The 16,467-nt window shown below is 42.2% G+C and overlaps 2 protein-coding genes across 4 annotated transcripts in view; one reads left to right on the plus strand and one right to left on the minus strand.

Annotated features, from left to right (window-relative positions):
• The window catches only part of SKP2 (S-phase kinase associated protein 2), a 36,759-nt gene extending 27,667 nt beyond the window's left edge, over nt 1–9,092 (minus strand). For 2 of the 3 annotated variants that reach the window (XR_001887123.1, XM_017880724.1), the window contains exons 1-2: nt 8,509–8,797; nt 8,033–8,304 (exon numbers count right to left, since the gene is read on the minus strand). Coding sequence is in view for 2 of the 3 variants with exons in the window: in XM_017880724.1 (XP_017736213.1) it covers nt 8,033–8,304; nt 8,509–8,666 (430 nt within the window). In the remaining variant the exon portion in view is untranslated. The other variant, XM_017880725.1, reaches the window with a different exon arrangement.
• A 15-nt stretch (nt 9,093–9,107) lies between these two features.
• LMBRD2 (LMBR1 domain containing 2) overlaps nt 9,108–16,467 on the plus strand; it is a 62,832-nt gene continuing 55,472 nt past the window's right edge. Inside the window, exon 1 of the mRNA XM_017880726.1 lies at nt 9,108–9,525. The gene's annotated coding sequence lies outside the window, so the exon portion shown is untranslated. The remainder of the gene's footprint in view (nt 9,526–16,467) is intronic.

A 16,467-nucleotide genomic window follows, 5' to 3' on the forward strand; every position in this document is an offset into this window, starting at 1 on the left:
CAGTTGTTCAATGAATGCCTGTTCCCCTCACCCCTTGTCCTTCAGGGGACAAAATTAAAGGACTGACTGAGGCCCTGAAAGCTAGGGGAAGAAAGCTGAAGGCAGATCACCCCTGCTGATCCGGGGAGGCAGCTGGAGGTTGTGAGGAGGCTCCTCCACGTGGCAGCTGTTTCATCACAGCCACAAAGTTCCTTCAAAGTCAACATGGGCAGGGGACAAAGGTTCTCAAACCAGGCTCTTGCCCTGCTCCCCAAATTGAAAACGAAGTTGAATGACAGGCTTTTCTCAAGTTTTTCTCCTATTAATCCAACTCCCTCAGACCTCTGCTGCCTCTTACATACCTAGATCAGAATCTAGTAATTGACTGGGCATAACTATATTTGGCTAAGTGTAGTCATAAACTCACATATTAACTATGTACTATATACATTGAGGTCTGTTCTAGGTTTTGGGACACAACGATAAGTAAGGTATAATCCTGACCCTTATTATACTCTGAGTTCGAGAGATACAAACAATTCAACAGGAAATTTCAATCAACTATCCTGATGGGCTACAGCAGGAATCAGGGTGCTGTGCAGAACATGGGAATGGTGCAGGGGTTAGGGAAGCCTTCCTGGAGGAAATGGCCTCTATGGAAGAGTGAGCTTAACCATACTTCAATAACATACTTAGCCATTTTGAATCTAATACGTTGAGATTTTACTATAATCTGTAAAAATCATACTGACACCATGTGCTTGGCCCCCTCAACACATCTGAGGACTACTGGACTGAGAAAGCAGCAGTTTTGATTGGAATCCTGGCTGTGTTACCCCAAGTCTGTGAACTTGGGCAAGTTACTTAATCTTTCTGCCCTCAGTTTCTTTACCTGCAGGAAAGGAAATTGACAGATTTATCTCGCAAAATTGTTCAGTGAAGAGTAAGTGAGGTACAAGAAAAGATTAAATAATGCAGCAGGGATTAAAACTTTCTTTTCTATATTCCTCTCCTTTCCCAATTAAGTCTGCATGTTTTCTTCATGCAATGACCTTTACAATGCTGCTCTGAATTTTCACCCATGCGCAGACATTGGACAAGGTCTGCATGGTATGACTTACCAAAACCCCACATCTGCCCTCTAAGTTTGGGTCCCCCAGAAGCAGATTCTGAAGCTCTGACTTCAAGTAGTTTATTTGGGAAGTGATGCCAGGAAGCACTAGAAAGAGTGGAGAAGACAGAGGTGGAAGGGAAGAAAGCCAACCTGGAGTTGGCTAATAAGCAGATTACCCCATGGGCAGCTGGGGTTCAAATCTTCTGGGGACTCCAGTAAACCATCCCAGAGCTGTCTCATCCAAGGTCACGAGTGCTGGGGTATTAATCCATCAATTGCTGTTTACACTATTTGGGGACTCCCCAGTATTCCTGCCCAGAGAAAGTCCTCAGGCATGGAAGCTCATCTACATGTAGGCAAGAGCTTTGGCATGTAAGGGAATGGTTGGCTTCAAGGAGCTATAGATAGGGCACCAACAAATTATGGCTGGGGAAAGGAAATTAGAAAATCTTGCTATGAAGTACAGGGCAGGAGAAATAAATTACCAAACTTGGTGCTTTCTATTAGGAAGACATAAGAAATCAGGACCAATTAAAAAAGCAATAGCAGCTAGGTAATTAAAGTGCTAAAGGAAAATCTGGCATAGTGATCAATGCAGAGGTCAGTAGACCTAACCCATGAAGAACTGCATGTGAGACTCCAAAGTTTGGAGGACTTTGTGTTGCAACTTCCATCTTCACCTTCCCAACTCCTCCAGATTTCAGCTTAAATGGCACCTGCTCAAAGAAGCATTCCCATCTAGGATACCACCACAGGCCCCATGCCCAGATTTGCACATCCATTACCTAACACAATCCCTGGCACATAACAGGATGCTACAAATATTTGCTAAATGTATTTATTAGCCCTCTTCATACAAATGATGAATGTGCTAATTCTCTATTAGTGTGATTGGTTAACCTTTATTAACCAATTAACAACTATGTGCACAGCACTGTTGGCCTATGGAGGGGATGAAGCTGAAGACAAAAACCCAGAGCAGAAGGGAATGTCCTCTATCAGTATAGCTGTAGTCTCTGGGAGATGGGGGCTGGGGCTTCAAGAGAACATGCAACTATGACAAAAGACACAAGGTCACACAATCAGCAAGTGGCAGGGGGGGAATTCAAACTCAGGTCTGACTTCAAATCATGCCCTTTCCATCCTAGTGGGTTCTAACATTCTATGCTCTCCTCTGCTGTGAGTACAATTTTTGAAAAGGTGAGAATTAAACCCGACTTGATATGGAAAAAGAAATCAATCAGGGCTAGGGAGTGGAAGAGGAGAGAGAAAATAAAACAAAGATGATATCAATGGGTTCACCACCAAATGGAAGGAGCAAGGGCCTAGAAAACGCACATACTCAGCTAGCAGCCAAGTACCCAGTGCTCTGACTCAGCTGACCACAGAATGACACTAATCCTAGGGGCCCTGGGTGGGGGTGCCACAGCCTGATATGGGCTGCTGTCCCAGCAGATGAGGCAGAAGTTTGTCTTTAATAGCTGCTCTAGTAACAGGCATCCAGGCTGTGATATGCTTAATCTAATTTTCCTTGCCATATTTAATTCTCAAAACATTAGCCATCTGTTTCCTGAATTCATGATGACATGGCTGCCTGGTCTGTTTGCGGAGAGCGGAAGGAAAAATCCAGAGGTCTTTTCTCCACTTGTCTCTGCTAAATCCAGCAAGGCTGCAGCTGCATACCAGCCCCACATTAAAAGATATAATTACTGAGCCCAAGGTCTCCAGTCTTCAATGACATGGACAGCAGTTAAATGTACTTCAGGGCCAGGAAAGGGCAAAAACTGGGCCAAACCAGCAAACCTGCTACAATCACCCTCACCTACCACTGTTTCCAATTATCTCTCAGGTGCAAACCCAGCCTCCCACTTCTGTAACCTTATCACCTCCCATGCTTCCTGAAATTCTCTGGGAAGAGGGCCTTGTTGGAGAGTTTTCTGTGCATTCCATCTTTGCAGTGTAGGTAACTCATCTTACTTGACATATTTATTTCATCAATCCACTCCACTCAGATTCAAGCTGAAAATTCAAAGTAATCCTAATCATAATCAAACTTTTGACTTAAAAAATTGATGATCTTTAAGCATAATCAAATTATACTTGTAGAAATGTGCACTAAGGATCTGGTACTCATACTTGTTTTTGTGTGTGTGTGCATTTTCTTCAGGGAGTTGGGGGTGCTCACCTCATGACTGCTTTTGCTGGCTTGTTTTAAGTAGCAATACCCCATGCTTTCTTTCTGGGGAACAACAAACAGATTGTGCCATCCCAGATGAGTTCTCCTTCCTCTTCCCACAAACCATAAAGAATATATTTGAGACCATGCTAGCTTTGGGTGTTTTTGTTTTTTTGGCTAAGGTGGGCAAAACTGAAAAAACAAAACACAGCCAAACTTAACAAGGATTCCCCCATGTACCCTTTCAGTTCCACAACCTTTTATTTCTATGAAAGACTTGCTCAACCCTGAGGTGTAGGGTGTGTAATGAAGAAGCAACAGGAGCTGGGATTTGGAAAAAATATGCAACAGTGTATAAGCACTATGAGGCAGGGTCTCTTGCCTGTTAAGCTCAGTGTTGTAGTCCCAATCCCTAGAATGGTGCTCAAGAAATATTTGCTTAATGGATGAATGAAAGGAAGCTATGGAACAAAGAAAGATGACTGGTGAAGATCCCATAAAGGCTCTTCCAGTGCTGACTTTAGTAACTGTAGACTGAGACTCACATAGGTCATGAAATCAATTTAGTGAGCTTGACTAGCATATATGTACATATATTTTAAAGAATGAACTAGAACAGAATAGAAAATATCTTAGTAAGGGGAAATATAGTTTTGTAAAACTGCTGTTTCAGATACATACCCAGGATTGCAATGTAAAATATGTTTCTTACTGGTTAAAAAAATGTTGGAGAAAAATGCTTGCCTAAGGGTATTAAGACACAGATTCCCAGGCTCAGGCCAGGACTTCCCGGATCAGAATCTCAGGAATTTTGCACTTTGAACAAGTTCCCGTGGGGATTCTGATATACACTAAATTTTAGTATCTCTAGTCTGACAACCACTTTAGGGTCTGGAATTTCAAGCATTTAAGAGTCATGGAAGAGCTGATCAACAAATTAGTTCAACTCCATTTTCATGGCTGTCACCTGTTTAAAGGGTGGGGTGGGGGACAAGCATTTCATGACCATAAATAAAATGCAATTGTCCCCTTTCTGCCTGTTACTGACCTCATTGCTGGGCCATTTCCTCCCCAACTCTTTCCATACACTCACTCCAAGGGCCAATCAGACCTGTTCTAGTACAGGTTGGCCACAGAGCTGTCATCTTCCAAGATAAACAGATGAAGAAGATTTAGTTGCCAGATGTAAGGCTGGACTGGGGCCTGCAGGGAGAAACTGCTTAGCAAAGAACAAAAACTCGCAGCCCAAAACCAGTCATCAGATATCTATGTACAGCAGGTGTGGCCTATTCTACCCTAATCCTGGCAAAGCCAGTAGCCACCTGTCCTGACAACTGCAGACAAAACTCCTTGGAATGACAATCCAGCTCCACTGGAGGCCCAGGCTTCCAAAGGCCCATTGGGAATCCTCTATAGCAGCTGTCCCTCATCCTGCATCACTGAGTTCACCCTTCCCCACTCTATACCAATTAAGCAACCTCTGTTGCATGTAAGTCCACATACATTGGTTTCCCTCTGGGCCTCTCCTTAGGTAACAAACATAAGAGTCACCATTCTTTCTCTCTCACTTCAGATATATACCTTTGAACTCAGCTTTAACAATCAAGACACTGATTACACCATTTTCAGATCCCTCTCTTTCCTCAGAACCTTCTTTTTTGCTGAGTGGAAGGAGGAAGATCTTCCACATCCACCTGAATGGGAATCACCGCAGGAGGCCTCTGCCTCTGGGACACTTTGGGTCATTTGGGCACAGGATTCCCCTGGCCCCCTACAGCACTCACTGCCTACCTAAGCTATTCATCTGCCGCTAATCTATGAGTCTCCATGCATTGCTGTGTGTGAACTGCTCTTATGTTTTATTGTATTTCCTCCTGAACTTGACTTCCAAATTCCTGGGAGATAGCAAAGACTCCGGAAACTTCTGTCTTGTTCCCACAGTACCTTGCTTAAAAAAAAAAATCACTTGTGGAAGGGCATTTGGCAATCACACTCTATGTCAAAAGCTATCGGCACTGGACAAGTTAATAAAAATCTGTTCATCTTAGCAGGAAGCATCTTTCGCCACATTTGGTTGGTCAAGCACCAAATTGTTAGGGCTACTTTCTAGACACAAAAAATAGCGGTGAACATTAAATTTTGAAGAAAAAAAAATTTACACTAATAGGGTCAGACTAACAATATTAAAAACAAAAGATAAAAGTCCACTAGGCTCCAAAATTGGTGTCAGGAATTTTGTTGTCTTATTTATTGTTATGTGTCAGTGGCATGCTAAGGGTTTTACGTCACTCTCGTTTAATCTTCACGACGACCTATGAAGTGGGTATTATTACAGCACTCCATTTCACAGATAAAGGAACTAAGGCACAGAAAGCTCGAATAACTTTCCAAGGCTGATAAATGCAAGAATGAGGATTCAAACCCAGAACTGACTTCACTACGACCCTCTACTGCTTCTCTAATTAATCCAACTCCTGATATATATTCCCAAACCATAAATTGGGCAAAGTTCTCTTTCCTAAAGAAAAGGCTATAAACAAATGTGTTGTTTTTTTTTTTAATTAAAAAAGTGGAATGCATCACGAATCTGCATGTCATCCTGCGCAGGGGCCATGCTAATCTCTGTATTCCAGTTTTAGTATATGTGTTGCCAAAGCAAGCAACCAACCAACCAACTAAACCACCAATCTATCAACCCTTCTGCAAAAGAAACCAGATGGGAGAATTTATGAATATACTTAATTACCTTGGGTCTGCAAGACTTCGTCTTTAAATCTTTTATCTGTTTCTTCTTCGCTATCACCCCCTACCTGATTTCAGTTTAGACTCTGATCACCTCTTCTACAAATGATTTCAACAGCCTCCTAAATTCTGTTGACTTTAATGTCGGAATATATCTGGAATCTGACCACCCTCACCCCCAACAAGACTCCAAACTTTGGCCAGGTGTGGTGGTTCATTCCTGTAATCCCAGCACTTTGGGAGGCCAAGGCTGGAGGATCGCCTGAGTCCAGGAGTTTGAGACCCGCCTGGACAAGATGGTGAGACCCACCCCCCCCAACTCTATAAAAAACAAAACAATTGCTGGGTGTGGTGGTGCATGCCTGTAGTCTCAGTTACTTAGGAGGCTGAGGCAGGAGAATCTCTCAAATCCAGGTTAAGACAGTGAGCCAAGAGAACGCCACTGCACTCCAGCCTGGGGGACAGAGCAAGACTCTGTCTTGAAAATATGAAAATTTTAAAAAGACCCTAAGTTTCTACCCTTGACACCCCCGCAGTTGAGTCTCAACACATCAGTGTGTCCTTTTTAGAAGGTTAAATCAGGTCCCATCACAACTCTGCTCAACATTACCTCCAGCCTGATCTCTCCCAACTCTCTCCTTTGCTCATTCTACTCTTAGAATGTGGCTTCCCTGTTCCTGGAACAAATGTGTCACATTTATGCACCAGGGTCTTTGCATTGGCTATTCCTTCTGCTTGGAGCTCTTTTCTCCAAGATATCTGCATGGCACACTCCCTTGCCTCCTTTATGTCTTTGCTTAAAGGTCACTGTCCAGTTGAGGCTTTCCCTCAATACCTGGTTTAAAAGTATACTCTATCTTCCCACCCCAAGACCTGCATTCCCTCTTGGCTTGTTCTATTTTTGTTTTCAGCCATAGCACTTATCACCTTCTAACATACTATATAAAAATAGTTATTGTGTTTATTGTATTCTCTCACTAGAATGGATGCTCCCTGAGAGCAGAAATGTTTATGTTGTGCCCACTGCTGTATCTCCAGCACCTGGAACACTGCCTAGCACATGGTATGTGCTCAGCAAATATTTGCTGCATTACTGTTTTAAATAGCTTACCAGTAAGAAAATCTGATAACCCCAGGTCAATGCCCTATTTACCCTATGGCTTTTGCATACTCCAGGGTTCTGGTTCACTCTGGGAGGCACTCATTCACCTGCTTGAGAAACTAGGGGATGGGGAGCTATTAAGGAGGGAAGAAATAGTTTTTCAGTCAATCCATTCTAGTTCTGGGGGATAGATCTGGGGAGAAGAAGGTTGGAATTATGAATCTGCTCCAATAGTTCAGGCAAGAGAGGATAAGAACTTGAGAAATAGTTACCAGAGAAGAGGGAAAGATGCAATGAATGAGTGGATGTTGGGGGCGGTGGGAATCGGACTGACTCTCAAGTTTTTGGGTTGGGTGATTAAACAGATAGTGTCAGCAGTAATGGAGACAGAACACACCAGAGAAGATAATATGGGAGTGGGAGTGGGCCTGGGGAGATAAAAGTCTCTCCCACTTAGGTGAACGTTCACTTCAGCAGTCCACTGATAAATAACTTAAGTAATTAAGGCAAAAAGCTTACTCAGGGGTACAAAGCAAAAGAATCCTACAAGAAGACCACTGCTTTATGTTTCTATTAATTGGCGGCACCGATCTGGCCTTTAGGAAGACAGATTCTCTTCTAAGGAAAAAGGCAGGAATATCTTCTCATGGGTTAAAATTTTCAAGGTGATTATGCACCAGAACACACACACACACACACACACACATATATACACATACACACACACACACACACACACATATATACCTACCAAGATTCCTGCATACTTGACGACTTGCCCTATTGTGTTGAAAAAATAGCTTCAGAATTAGGCAATCTTAAAAGGAACCCATGGTAAAGATCCCTGAACAAAGGTTTCCCAACAACATAGCTAAATCCACCCTTTGCATAACTTACATTTTTACCCTCATATCCTTACCTGGAAAGTTCTCTCGATTTAGCTTAGGTCTGCGGACAATCACAAAGTCTTTTTCACTCCCTTTGCTCTTCAGCCGTTTCCGTGGGGGGCTCTCCGGGTGGCCCAGGTTTGAGAATAGTTCCTGGGGGATGTTCTCACTGTCGGGCTCCTCTTTCTCCAGGGCGGAGACCCCCATGCCTGACAGCAGTTCAGAAGTTTTGCTGGAATCCCATCCCCACGTGAAGCTGGTGGCAACGTTGCTACTCAGGTCTGGAATCTCCTGGAGGTGCTTCCTGCAGAAGTGCATAATACCCCCGGTTCCTTTCGAAAACACACCCATAAATAATTCCAAGTAAGGCATTAAAGAAGCTGCAGTTTATGCATTGTGGAAAACCTTCACAGCAGCTAACAGAATCGCATTTTTTTACGTGCCCGCGGAGAGTTACCAAGAAAATGAAGAAATGAAAAGAACAAATCGAGAAGGCTTTTTGACTTACGATCCTGCAGAAGGCCTCAAGAATTTCTCCCAGTGGAGCGAACAGACAAGGAGAGAGACAGGGCAATCATACACTGATTGAAAACGGTGGCAGAAAAGCCCAATTAGGGAAGCCAAATAAAACCGCACGCTGATCCCTGCACTAAGGCATTCATCCATTCACACTTTTCCCAAGAAGGGGCTAAGCAACCATTCACTTAACAGCATTACTAACAATATTAGGCTGTAGCGATATTCGCGGCCTAAAAGAATTATTAAGAGGGTCCATTCATGCTCTTCCCCTTTTTGCAATCCGTTTACCTGTGCATAGCGTCCGCAGGCTCGGGAGTTTAAAATACGTGCATTAATTGCAGAGCTGCTCGCCTCCCGGATTCCCGATTTGGCGCGCGGCGCCTCCGAGGGTGCCGCTCGGACCCCCAGAAGCCAGACCCGCTAAGTCTAGCAACGTTCCATCCCCACCGCGCGCGCAAGACTCTACAGCCCGCTTTGCTTCGCGGCCGCACTCTGAGGCCCCACGGCCTGCTGGGAATTGTAGTTTCGGTCCCGTTTCGTAGTCCGACGGGCTTGCCCTTACTTCCTTCCCTTGCAGCTTTACCCGCCTTCCAGATACCCACAACCCCCCGCGGGAGCGGGACTGGTCGGCCCATGGGGTAGGCGGGGAGGCGGAAGCGGGCGGCGCTACGGCTGACTGGGAAATGTCAGCAGCTGGACTGTGGACGGATTTTCCTTTCCCGGGAGCCGGCAGGCCTTCTGGTGATCGCCAGCGCTGTCGTCTCTGAGCGTGGATCCCAGAACCTGAACAGCTGTGACGGCCGCCGTTTCCCGGTCCCATCCAGACGCTGTCTGGCGAGATCGGACAGTGAGCCTAAGGCGGAACGCGTGAGGCACTTTTGAGTGTGGGGTCCAGGGCCGAGCGCAGGCGGAAAGCGAGGGGACCCGGCAGACCCCAAGTGGCCGCCGCCGCGGGGCCCACGTCCCTAGCTGCTGAGTGGGGACGGTAACCCAGCCCGCCGGCCAGGTGAGAGGCTGCGGGCGTCGCACCTGTTCGTCCCTTTGCCAGGAAGCTTCTTCCTCCGTTGAGGAGAAGGCGGCCCTTAGAGTTGGGTCTGTAGACAGGATCCTTCCTTTATCTGTAAAATACGCACAACAGCTAAACACGACTTGGAACGAAAGACAGTGGTTTAATTTTAGGGTAGCCGGAGACCCCAGCGGGTCCTGTGTGGTGGGAAGGCTGCGCATGCCCTTGCAGCCTTGACAGGGGAATAAATGAAAGAACTGTATTTTGCAACGGGCTTTACCCCTGCAACGCAGGGGGCCTCCAGCAAAGCCATTTGGTTGCTTGCTGTCGCTCAACTGGCTACGTGTGTATGCGTCGCCGCCTAAAAGCAAGCTGCTTTAAGCCTATCTCTGCTGAGAAGAGTTAGGGGGCGGTTGGAGTAGAGAGCGTGACATATTCCAGGTACAATGAGCATGCGAAATCCATTGGGCAAACTATACCACAACTGTGACCCCGGGAAAACAGTGGAAGAGGGAAGGGGGATGAATTCTAAGCCTCATAAAAATGAAGATTTATAAAGTTCATAAGGAAGCATAACAGCTTCATCTCATATTAGAATATTCAGTGATGCTGTATGACACGCCCTCTGGTTTCCTTGAAAAAATGATTTGCTCTATAGTGAAATTAAACTTTGCTTGCCCAGGTATATGCTTGTTCCTTAGCTTGGTCCTTAGCTTGAAAAGTAACTGCCTCTTGAGGAAGGAATTAATGAACTTTTAGCTTGTTCTTGAAAGGTGAGATTGGTGTAAAGAAGGGATCTGTGCACAACTTGGTTTTGATTGGAACTAGGTGCAGAATACTAGGCTGAGCTGTTCATTAAACTAATGTTGTATGGAAAACATTTTAAAATGCAATATCCTGATGTTTTACAAAAAGTGACCTTTATGTTACTTTGGCTAAGGAGAGAGCATTTGCCTTCCTTTGAAGCTAAATCCTTGCCCTTAAGATTGCAACTCGTAGGAGAAAATATTTTTGACACAAAAAATTATAGTTTCCTTCAGGAAAGGGAACAAAACAGAGAGAGCCTGTAAGCTAATGGAGGAGAAAGAATAAACAAAAATATTTAAGATGGCATAATGAGAATAAACAGTTTTGAGGTGTAAAATAATTGGGAGAGCCCACTTCAGACATAGGTCTCATACATAGGAATCGATGAGATGATTCTAAATTTAAAGATGAGAAATATCTTTGTTCAGTCTTGGTTTTACTAGGAGTTACCTGGGGAACTAGAATACTTGCAACATCTGAATTAGTGAACACAAGATCCTCTCTAGGACTTCAGGGAGAGCCTGTCAGTTTTGAAAATCAGTTTAATAGTTTGCCCCGGTAACAGAAATACTTCATCTTCCTAATATGGGAATAATTTTTTTTTGCATTCCTTCTAATCATGACTATTGCCTTAACATAATAAATGCAAGTTTAAATTGGTACATTCGATTCTTTTTAACATAAGGAATTGTATCCATTGAAGATGAGTGTAGTAGGTACATAGAGGTTGCTATCTGGTCATAAAGAACTGCATTGTGATTGCTACTGATGTATCTTGTTTTTTCTGATTGATGTTATTTTTATTTTTATTTTTTGAGACGAAGTTTCACTCTTGTTGCCCAGGCTAGAGTGCAATGGCGCAACCTTGGCTCACCGCAACCTCCGCCTCCTGGGTTCAAGCAATTCTCCTGTCTCAGCCTTCCTGAGTAGCTGGAATTACAGATATGCGCCACCACGCCCGGCTCATTTTGTATTTTTAGTGGAGAAGGGGTTTCTCCATGTTGGTCAGGCTGGTCTCGAACTCCCGACCTCAGATGATCCGCCCACCTCAGCCTCCCAAAGTGCTGGGATTACAGGCGTGAGCCACTGTGCCCAGCCATTTCTTACATCTCTTTAAAAGGAAGAAGGCCCACCCTTCTTTGTTTATCCATCCTGCTGTCTAGATGATGATAGGATTCCTGAAGTTCCAGCATCTGTCCTGGAACATAAGGATTAAAGCCACCTGCTAAGGATGTGGACTAGAGAGAAGGGGCCTGGGCCTCTGATAATCTGATAACTTGCCATAACCACCTATCTCAAGACTTCTTTTATATGAGAAATAAATTCTGCATTGTGTAAGTCTCAGGTATATTGGACTTTTCTGTTACGTGTAGCCAAACTAATCATGAATAATTATTTCCAGAACTAATATTCTCTGTAGTGGTGGCAGCTACCTGTTTACATAGCCCTTATCACCCCCTATTTTTTTTTTTTTTAATTGCCTATTTCTTCCCACTAGACCTTTTAAGGTCAGGGACTTTGCTTGGATTTTTGTATCCCCAGCCCCTTGAACAGAGCTCACCAAATAGTAGGGGTTCAGTAAATATTTGCTAAATGAATGAATGATGCTTGGAACTAGGTAGATCTTTAATTCATTGCAATTTAATGCTCTAAGATAGGCAGATAGGGGCAAGAACAAGCGGATTCAAATTTACTCTATGTTTTCCACTTTTCCCATGTAGAGTACAGTCATATATTACCCTTAAATCAAGTAATGGTAATATAATCTGTAAGGTAAAAAGTTTGTGTTAAATTCTGTATTAAACATGACTTAGCATTCTGTCTTGATATATCTAAAAGAAACGGGAGAATGTTCTAATTTGTTCCCTGTGAAGACTGAACAAAATAAATCATTAATTAGCAATTTAAATTGCATTAAGAAACTGTGTCTAGATTAGAGAAGAGACATGTAATTATGATCCAGGCTCTGTAGTGAAGATGCCTCTCTTTGAGTCCCAGCTTTACCATTCACCAGCTCTGTTAACTTGGACAAGTTACTTAACCTCTCTGTGCTGTTTTTTCTGTTAAGCAAGGAAACGAACAGCCCTTTCTTACTAGGTTGTGAGGTCTAATTTGATAAAGCATGATAGGTACTAGTGTTAATACAATGCTTAAAATTTCGTGAACACATGCTAAATGTTAGCTATTCATTGTTTTAAATTATTTTATTATTAGGAAGGACTTTACAGATTATTCTCTATCAAAATGTCTTGCAATTTCTATATATGAAATCTTTAAGAATTCAGTAAAATTTTAGTTCTTTTTTCTTATATGCTTACATGATTACTACCTCTTCTCTTCATGCCTTGCAAAAGGTAAAGCAGTTGGTATGTATGCCACTGTCCTCAGGGGCTTGTCACATTTTGGAATTCAGGTTACCTGGTTGGTTCACCAACTCAGCTCTTAGGTACCTTTAAAAAATATTATGACTTTTTTTTTTTTTTTTCGAGTGGTAGTAATAGTCTCTTGCAGTAGTCTGTGTCCAAAACTGAACTATCTCATACCTGAAATCTTTAAATATGTGAATAACGATTATGTTTGGAAGATTTAAATTTTGATCGTTGGTAGAAATTTGTTGACTTAATCTTCACTTCTAATTCTGGTTCTTTTGATTTTTCATAATTAGGATTTTGAGTTGTCTCCTAGTTTTTATTATTTTACACATATCTGAGTAAAAATACAGATATGTGAAGTTAGATAAAATTTCCAGTTGGAACCTAGTGATTCATCAGACTCAGATATTTAAGTTAACAGTATTTGAGTCTGATGAATCATTAGGTTCCAGTCAGAAATTTTTCATTCAGTTTCAGAATCTCTGGTTTTGACAAAATTGTTTTCAGTGTTTTGTTTGTGTTCTGATCACTTGGTACCCATTCTCTCTCTCTCTCTCTCAAAACATTTGGAATTGTTCAAACTACATAATTAGCTTAACCTCTAAAGTTCCGTTAAAAGGTATTTGGCCCGAAAAATTATTATCAGCCATAAAGTACTCAGGAAACAGTACTTCAAGTCATTAACATTAACATGCTAATGTGAAACCATTATAAAGGCATTTGAAAGTAATATTTAATAATATTTTGACGATTGGGAAAAGATTGCATTGGATTTTAAATGTTTAAGACTTTCAGAACTGGTATTTTGAAGGGTACGATATGCCCACACATCAGGCACTAAAATCTGGTAGTTTTAATGAATTGGCATTTTGATTTCGAGTATAATCAAGTTTTGCTACTGTGGTGCTTAATCATGTGGAACTAAATTTTTATTTGCCTCCCCATTTTAGTATCATCATCATCATCATCATTATCATCCCCTTTCTTCTCCTTCTTCCCTAAACCTTGCAACTCATCACTTGAATGTTGGTACAAGGTTCAAGATACGGACTTTAAAACTATTATTTTCTCAAGTTAGGAAAACCCCAATTTTTATCTCCAATTTCATGGGATTACTGGTCCTAACCGGTGTCATAAGAAGGCAATATAGTTCAGCCTCAACAGAAATAGATGGTATGGTAAACAGAATAATAAACCCCTAAGAATGTCTATGCTCTAATCTGTGGAACCAGTAAAAATGATGAAATTATTCAGACAGGCCCAGTGTAATCAGATGAGCCCTGAAAAACAGATTTCAAGCATGAGGAGAATTTGACAAGCCATTGCTACTTCTAAAATATTCAGGACCACGGACACACACACACATGCAGAGAGAGAGAGAGAAGTGTGTGAGGAGATAGATATGTTAATTTGACGATGGTGATTATTTCACTGTGTATGTACAATATATCAAAACATCACTGTTGTGCATTTTAAATATATACAATTTTAAAAGATATGCAGAGCCACATGCAAAGACTGGGGAGAGGCCTCTAGAGCTAAGGTTAAGTGCCAGCTGTCAGCTTGCAGGGGAACAAGGATCTCAGTCCTATAACCATAAATAACTGAGTTTTGGCTTGGCTAGGCGGATCATGCCTGTAATCTCAGTGCTTTGGGAGACCAAAGTGAGAGGATCACTTGAGGCCAGGCATTTGAGTCCAGCCTGGGCAACATAGCAAGACCCTGTCTCTACAAAAAAAAATTTTTTTTTTAATTAGCCAGGCATGGTGGTGTGCACCTATAGTCCTAGCTATCTGGAAGCTGAGGTGGGATGATCAATTGAGCCCAGGAGCTCAAGGTTATGTTGAGCCATGATCGTGCCACTGCCCTCCAGCCTGGGCGACAGTGTGAGACCCTGCCAGTAGCCTGCCTGACTGAGATTGCAAACTTGCTGACACCTTGATTTTAAACTTGTGTGCCCCTAAGCAGAGAACTAAGTTGAACTATGCTGTGTTTGAACTTATGACCTATAGAAGCTATAAGATATTAATAAATGGATGTTGTTTAAAGTCACGAAGTTTGTAGTAATTTGTTACAACACTGATAGGATACTAACACGAAGGTATGTAACCAAATCATTTATTACTAGAATAAAGGACCCATAATTCTATTTATTCCTCTACAACCCTTTAAAGTGCTGACTATGAATCAGACTGAAAAATTGAGTACCATAGTAAAAACATTAATAGCTAGTGTCAGTTTTAAAACTGATTTTGTTGTTTGCTTATTATGCCCATAATCTTACTACCTGAAGACTGTTGATGTTTTAATATATTTCATTGTTACCTTACTCTTTTTTATGTTTACATAAAAATATGTGCCAAATTTTCAGTTGCTGTTAGGGTAATTTTCTGATGTTATTAAATAGTCTTAACAAACATAATTTCTTTTTTTTTTTAAATCATACCTTAAGTTCTAGGGTACATGTGCACAACGTGCAGGTTTGTTACATATGTATGCTTGTGCCATGTTGGTGTGCTGCACCCATCAACTCGCCAGCACCCATCAACTCGTCATTTACATCAGGTATAACTCCCAATGCCATCACTCCCCCCTCCCCCCTCCCCACAATAGGCCCCCGTGTGTGATGTTCCCCTTCCCGTGTCCAAGTGATCTCATTGTTCAGTTCCCACCTATGAGTGAGAACATGCAGTGTTTGGTTTTCTGTTCTTGTGATAGTTTGCTGAGAGTGATGGTTTCCAGCTGCATCCATGTCCCTACAAAGGACACGAACTCATCCTTTTTTATGGCTGCATAGTATTCCATGGTGTATATGTGCCACATTGTCTGAATCCAGTCTGTCACTGATGGACATTTGGGTTGATTCCAAGTCTTAGCTATTGTGAATAGTGCCACAGTAAACATACATGAGCATTTGTCTTTATAGCAGCGTGATTTATAATCCTGTGGGTATATACCCAGTAATGGGATGGCTGGGTCATATGGTATTTGTAGTTCTAGATCCTTGAGGAATCGCCATACTGTTTTCCACAATGGTTGAACTAGTTTATAATCGCACCAACAGTGTACAACTGTTCCTATTTCTCCACATCCTCTCCAGCACCTGTTGTTCCCTGACTTTTTAATGATTGCCGTTCTAACTGGTATGAGATGGTATCTCATTGTGGTTTTGATTTGCATTTCTCTGATGGCCCGTGATGACGAGCATTTTTTCATCAGTCTGTTGGCTGTGTGAATGTCTTCTTTTGAGAAATGTCTGTTCATATCTTTTGCCCACTTTTTGATGGGGTTGTTTGTTTTTTTCTTGTAAATTTGTTTGAGTTCTTTGTAGGTTCTGGATATTAGCCGTTTGTCAGATGAGTAGATTGCAAAAATGTTCTCCCATTCTGTAGGTTGCCTCTGATGGTAGTTTCTTTTGCTGTGCAGAAGCTCTTTAGTTTAATTAGATCCCATTTGTCAATTTTGGCTTTTGTTGCCATTCCTTTTGGTGTTTTAGACCTGAAGTCCTTGCCCATGCCTATGTCCTGAATGGTACTACCTAGGTTTTCTTCTAGGGTTTTTATGATATTAGGTCTAACATTTAAGTCTCTAATCCATCTTGAATTAATTTTTTTATGAGGAGTAAGGAAGGGATCCAGTTTCAGCTTTCTACTTATGGCTAGCCAATTTTCCCAGCACCATTTATTAAATAGGGAATCCTTTCCCCATTTCTTGTTTTTCTCAGGTTTGTCAAAGATCAGATGGCTGTAGATGTGTGGTATTA

The sequence above is a fragment of the Rhinopithecus bieti genome, unplaced genomic scaffold (assembly GCF_001698545.2).
Source record: "Rhinopithecus bieti isolate Rb0 unplaced genomic scaffold, ASM169854v2 scaffold_11966, whole genome shotgun sequence".
Taxonomy (NCBI): Eukaryota; Metazoa; Chordata; class Mammalia; order Primates; family Cercopithecidae; genus Rhinopithecus; species Rhinopithecus bieti.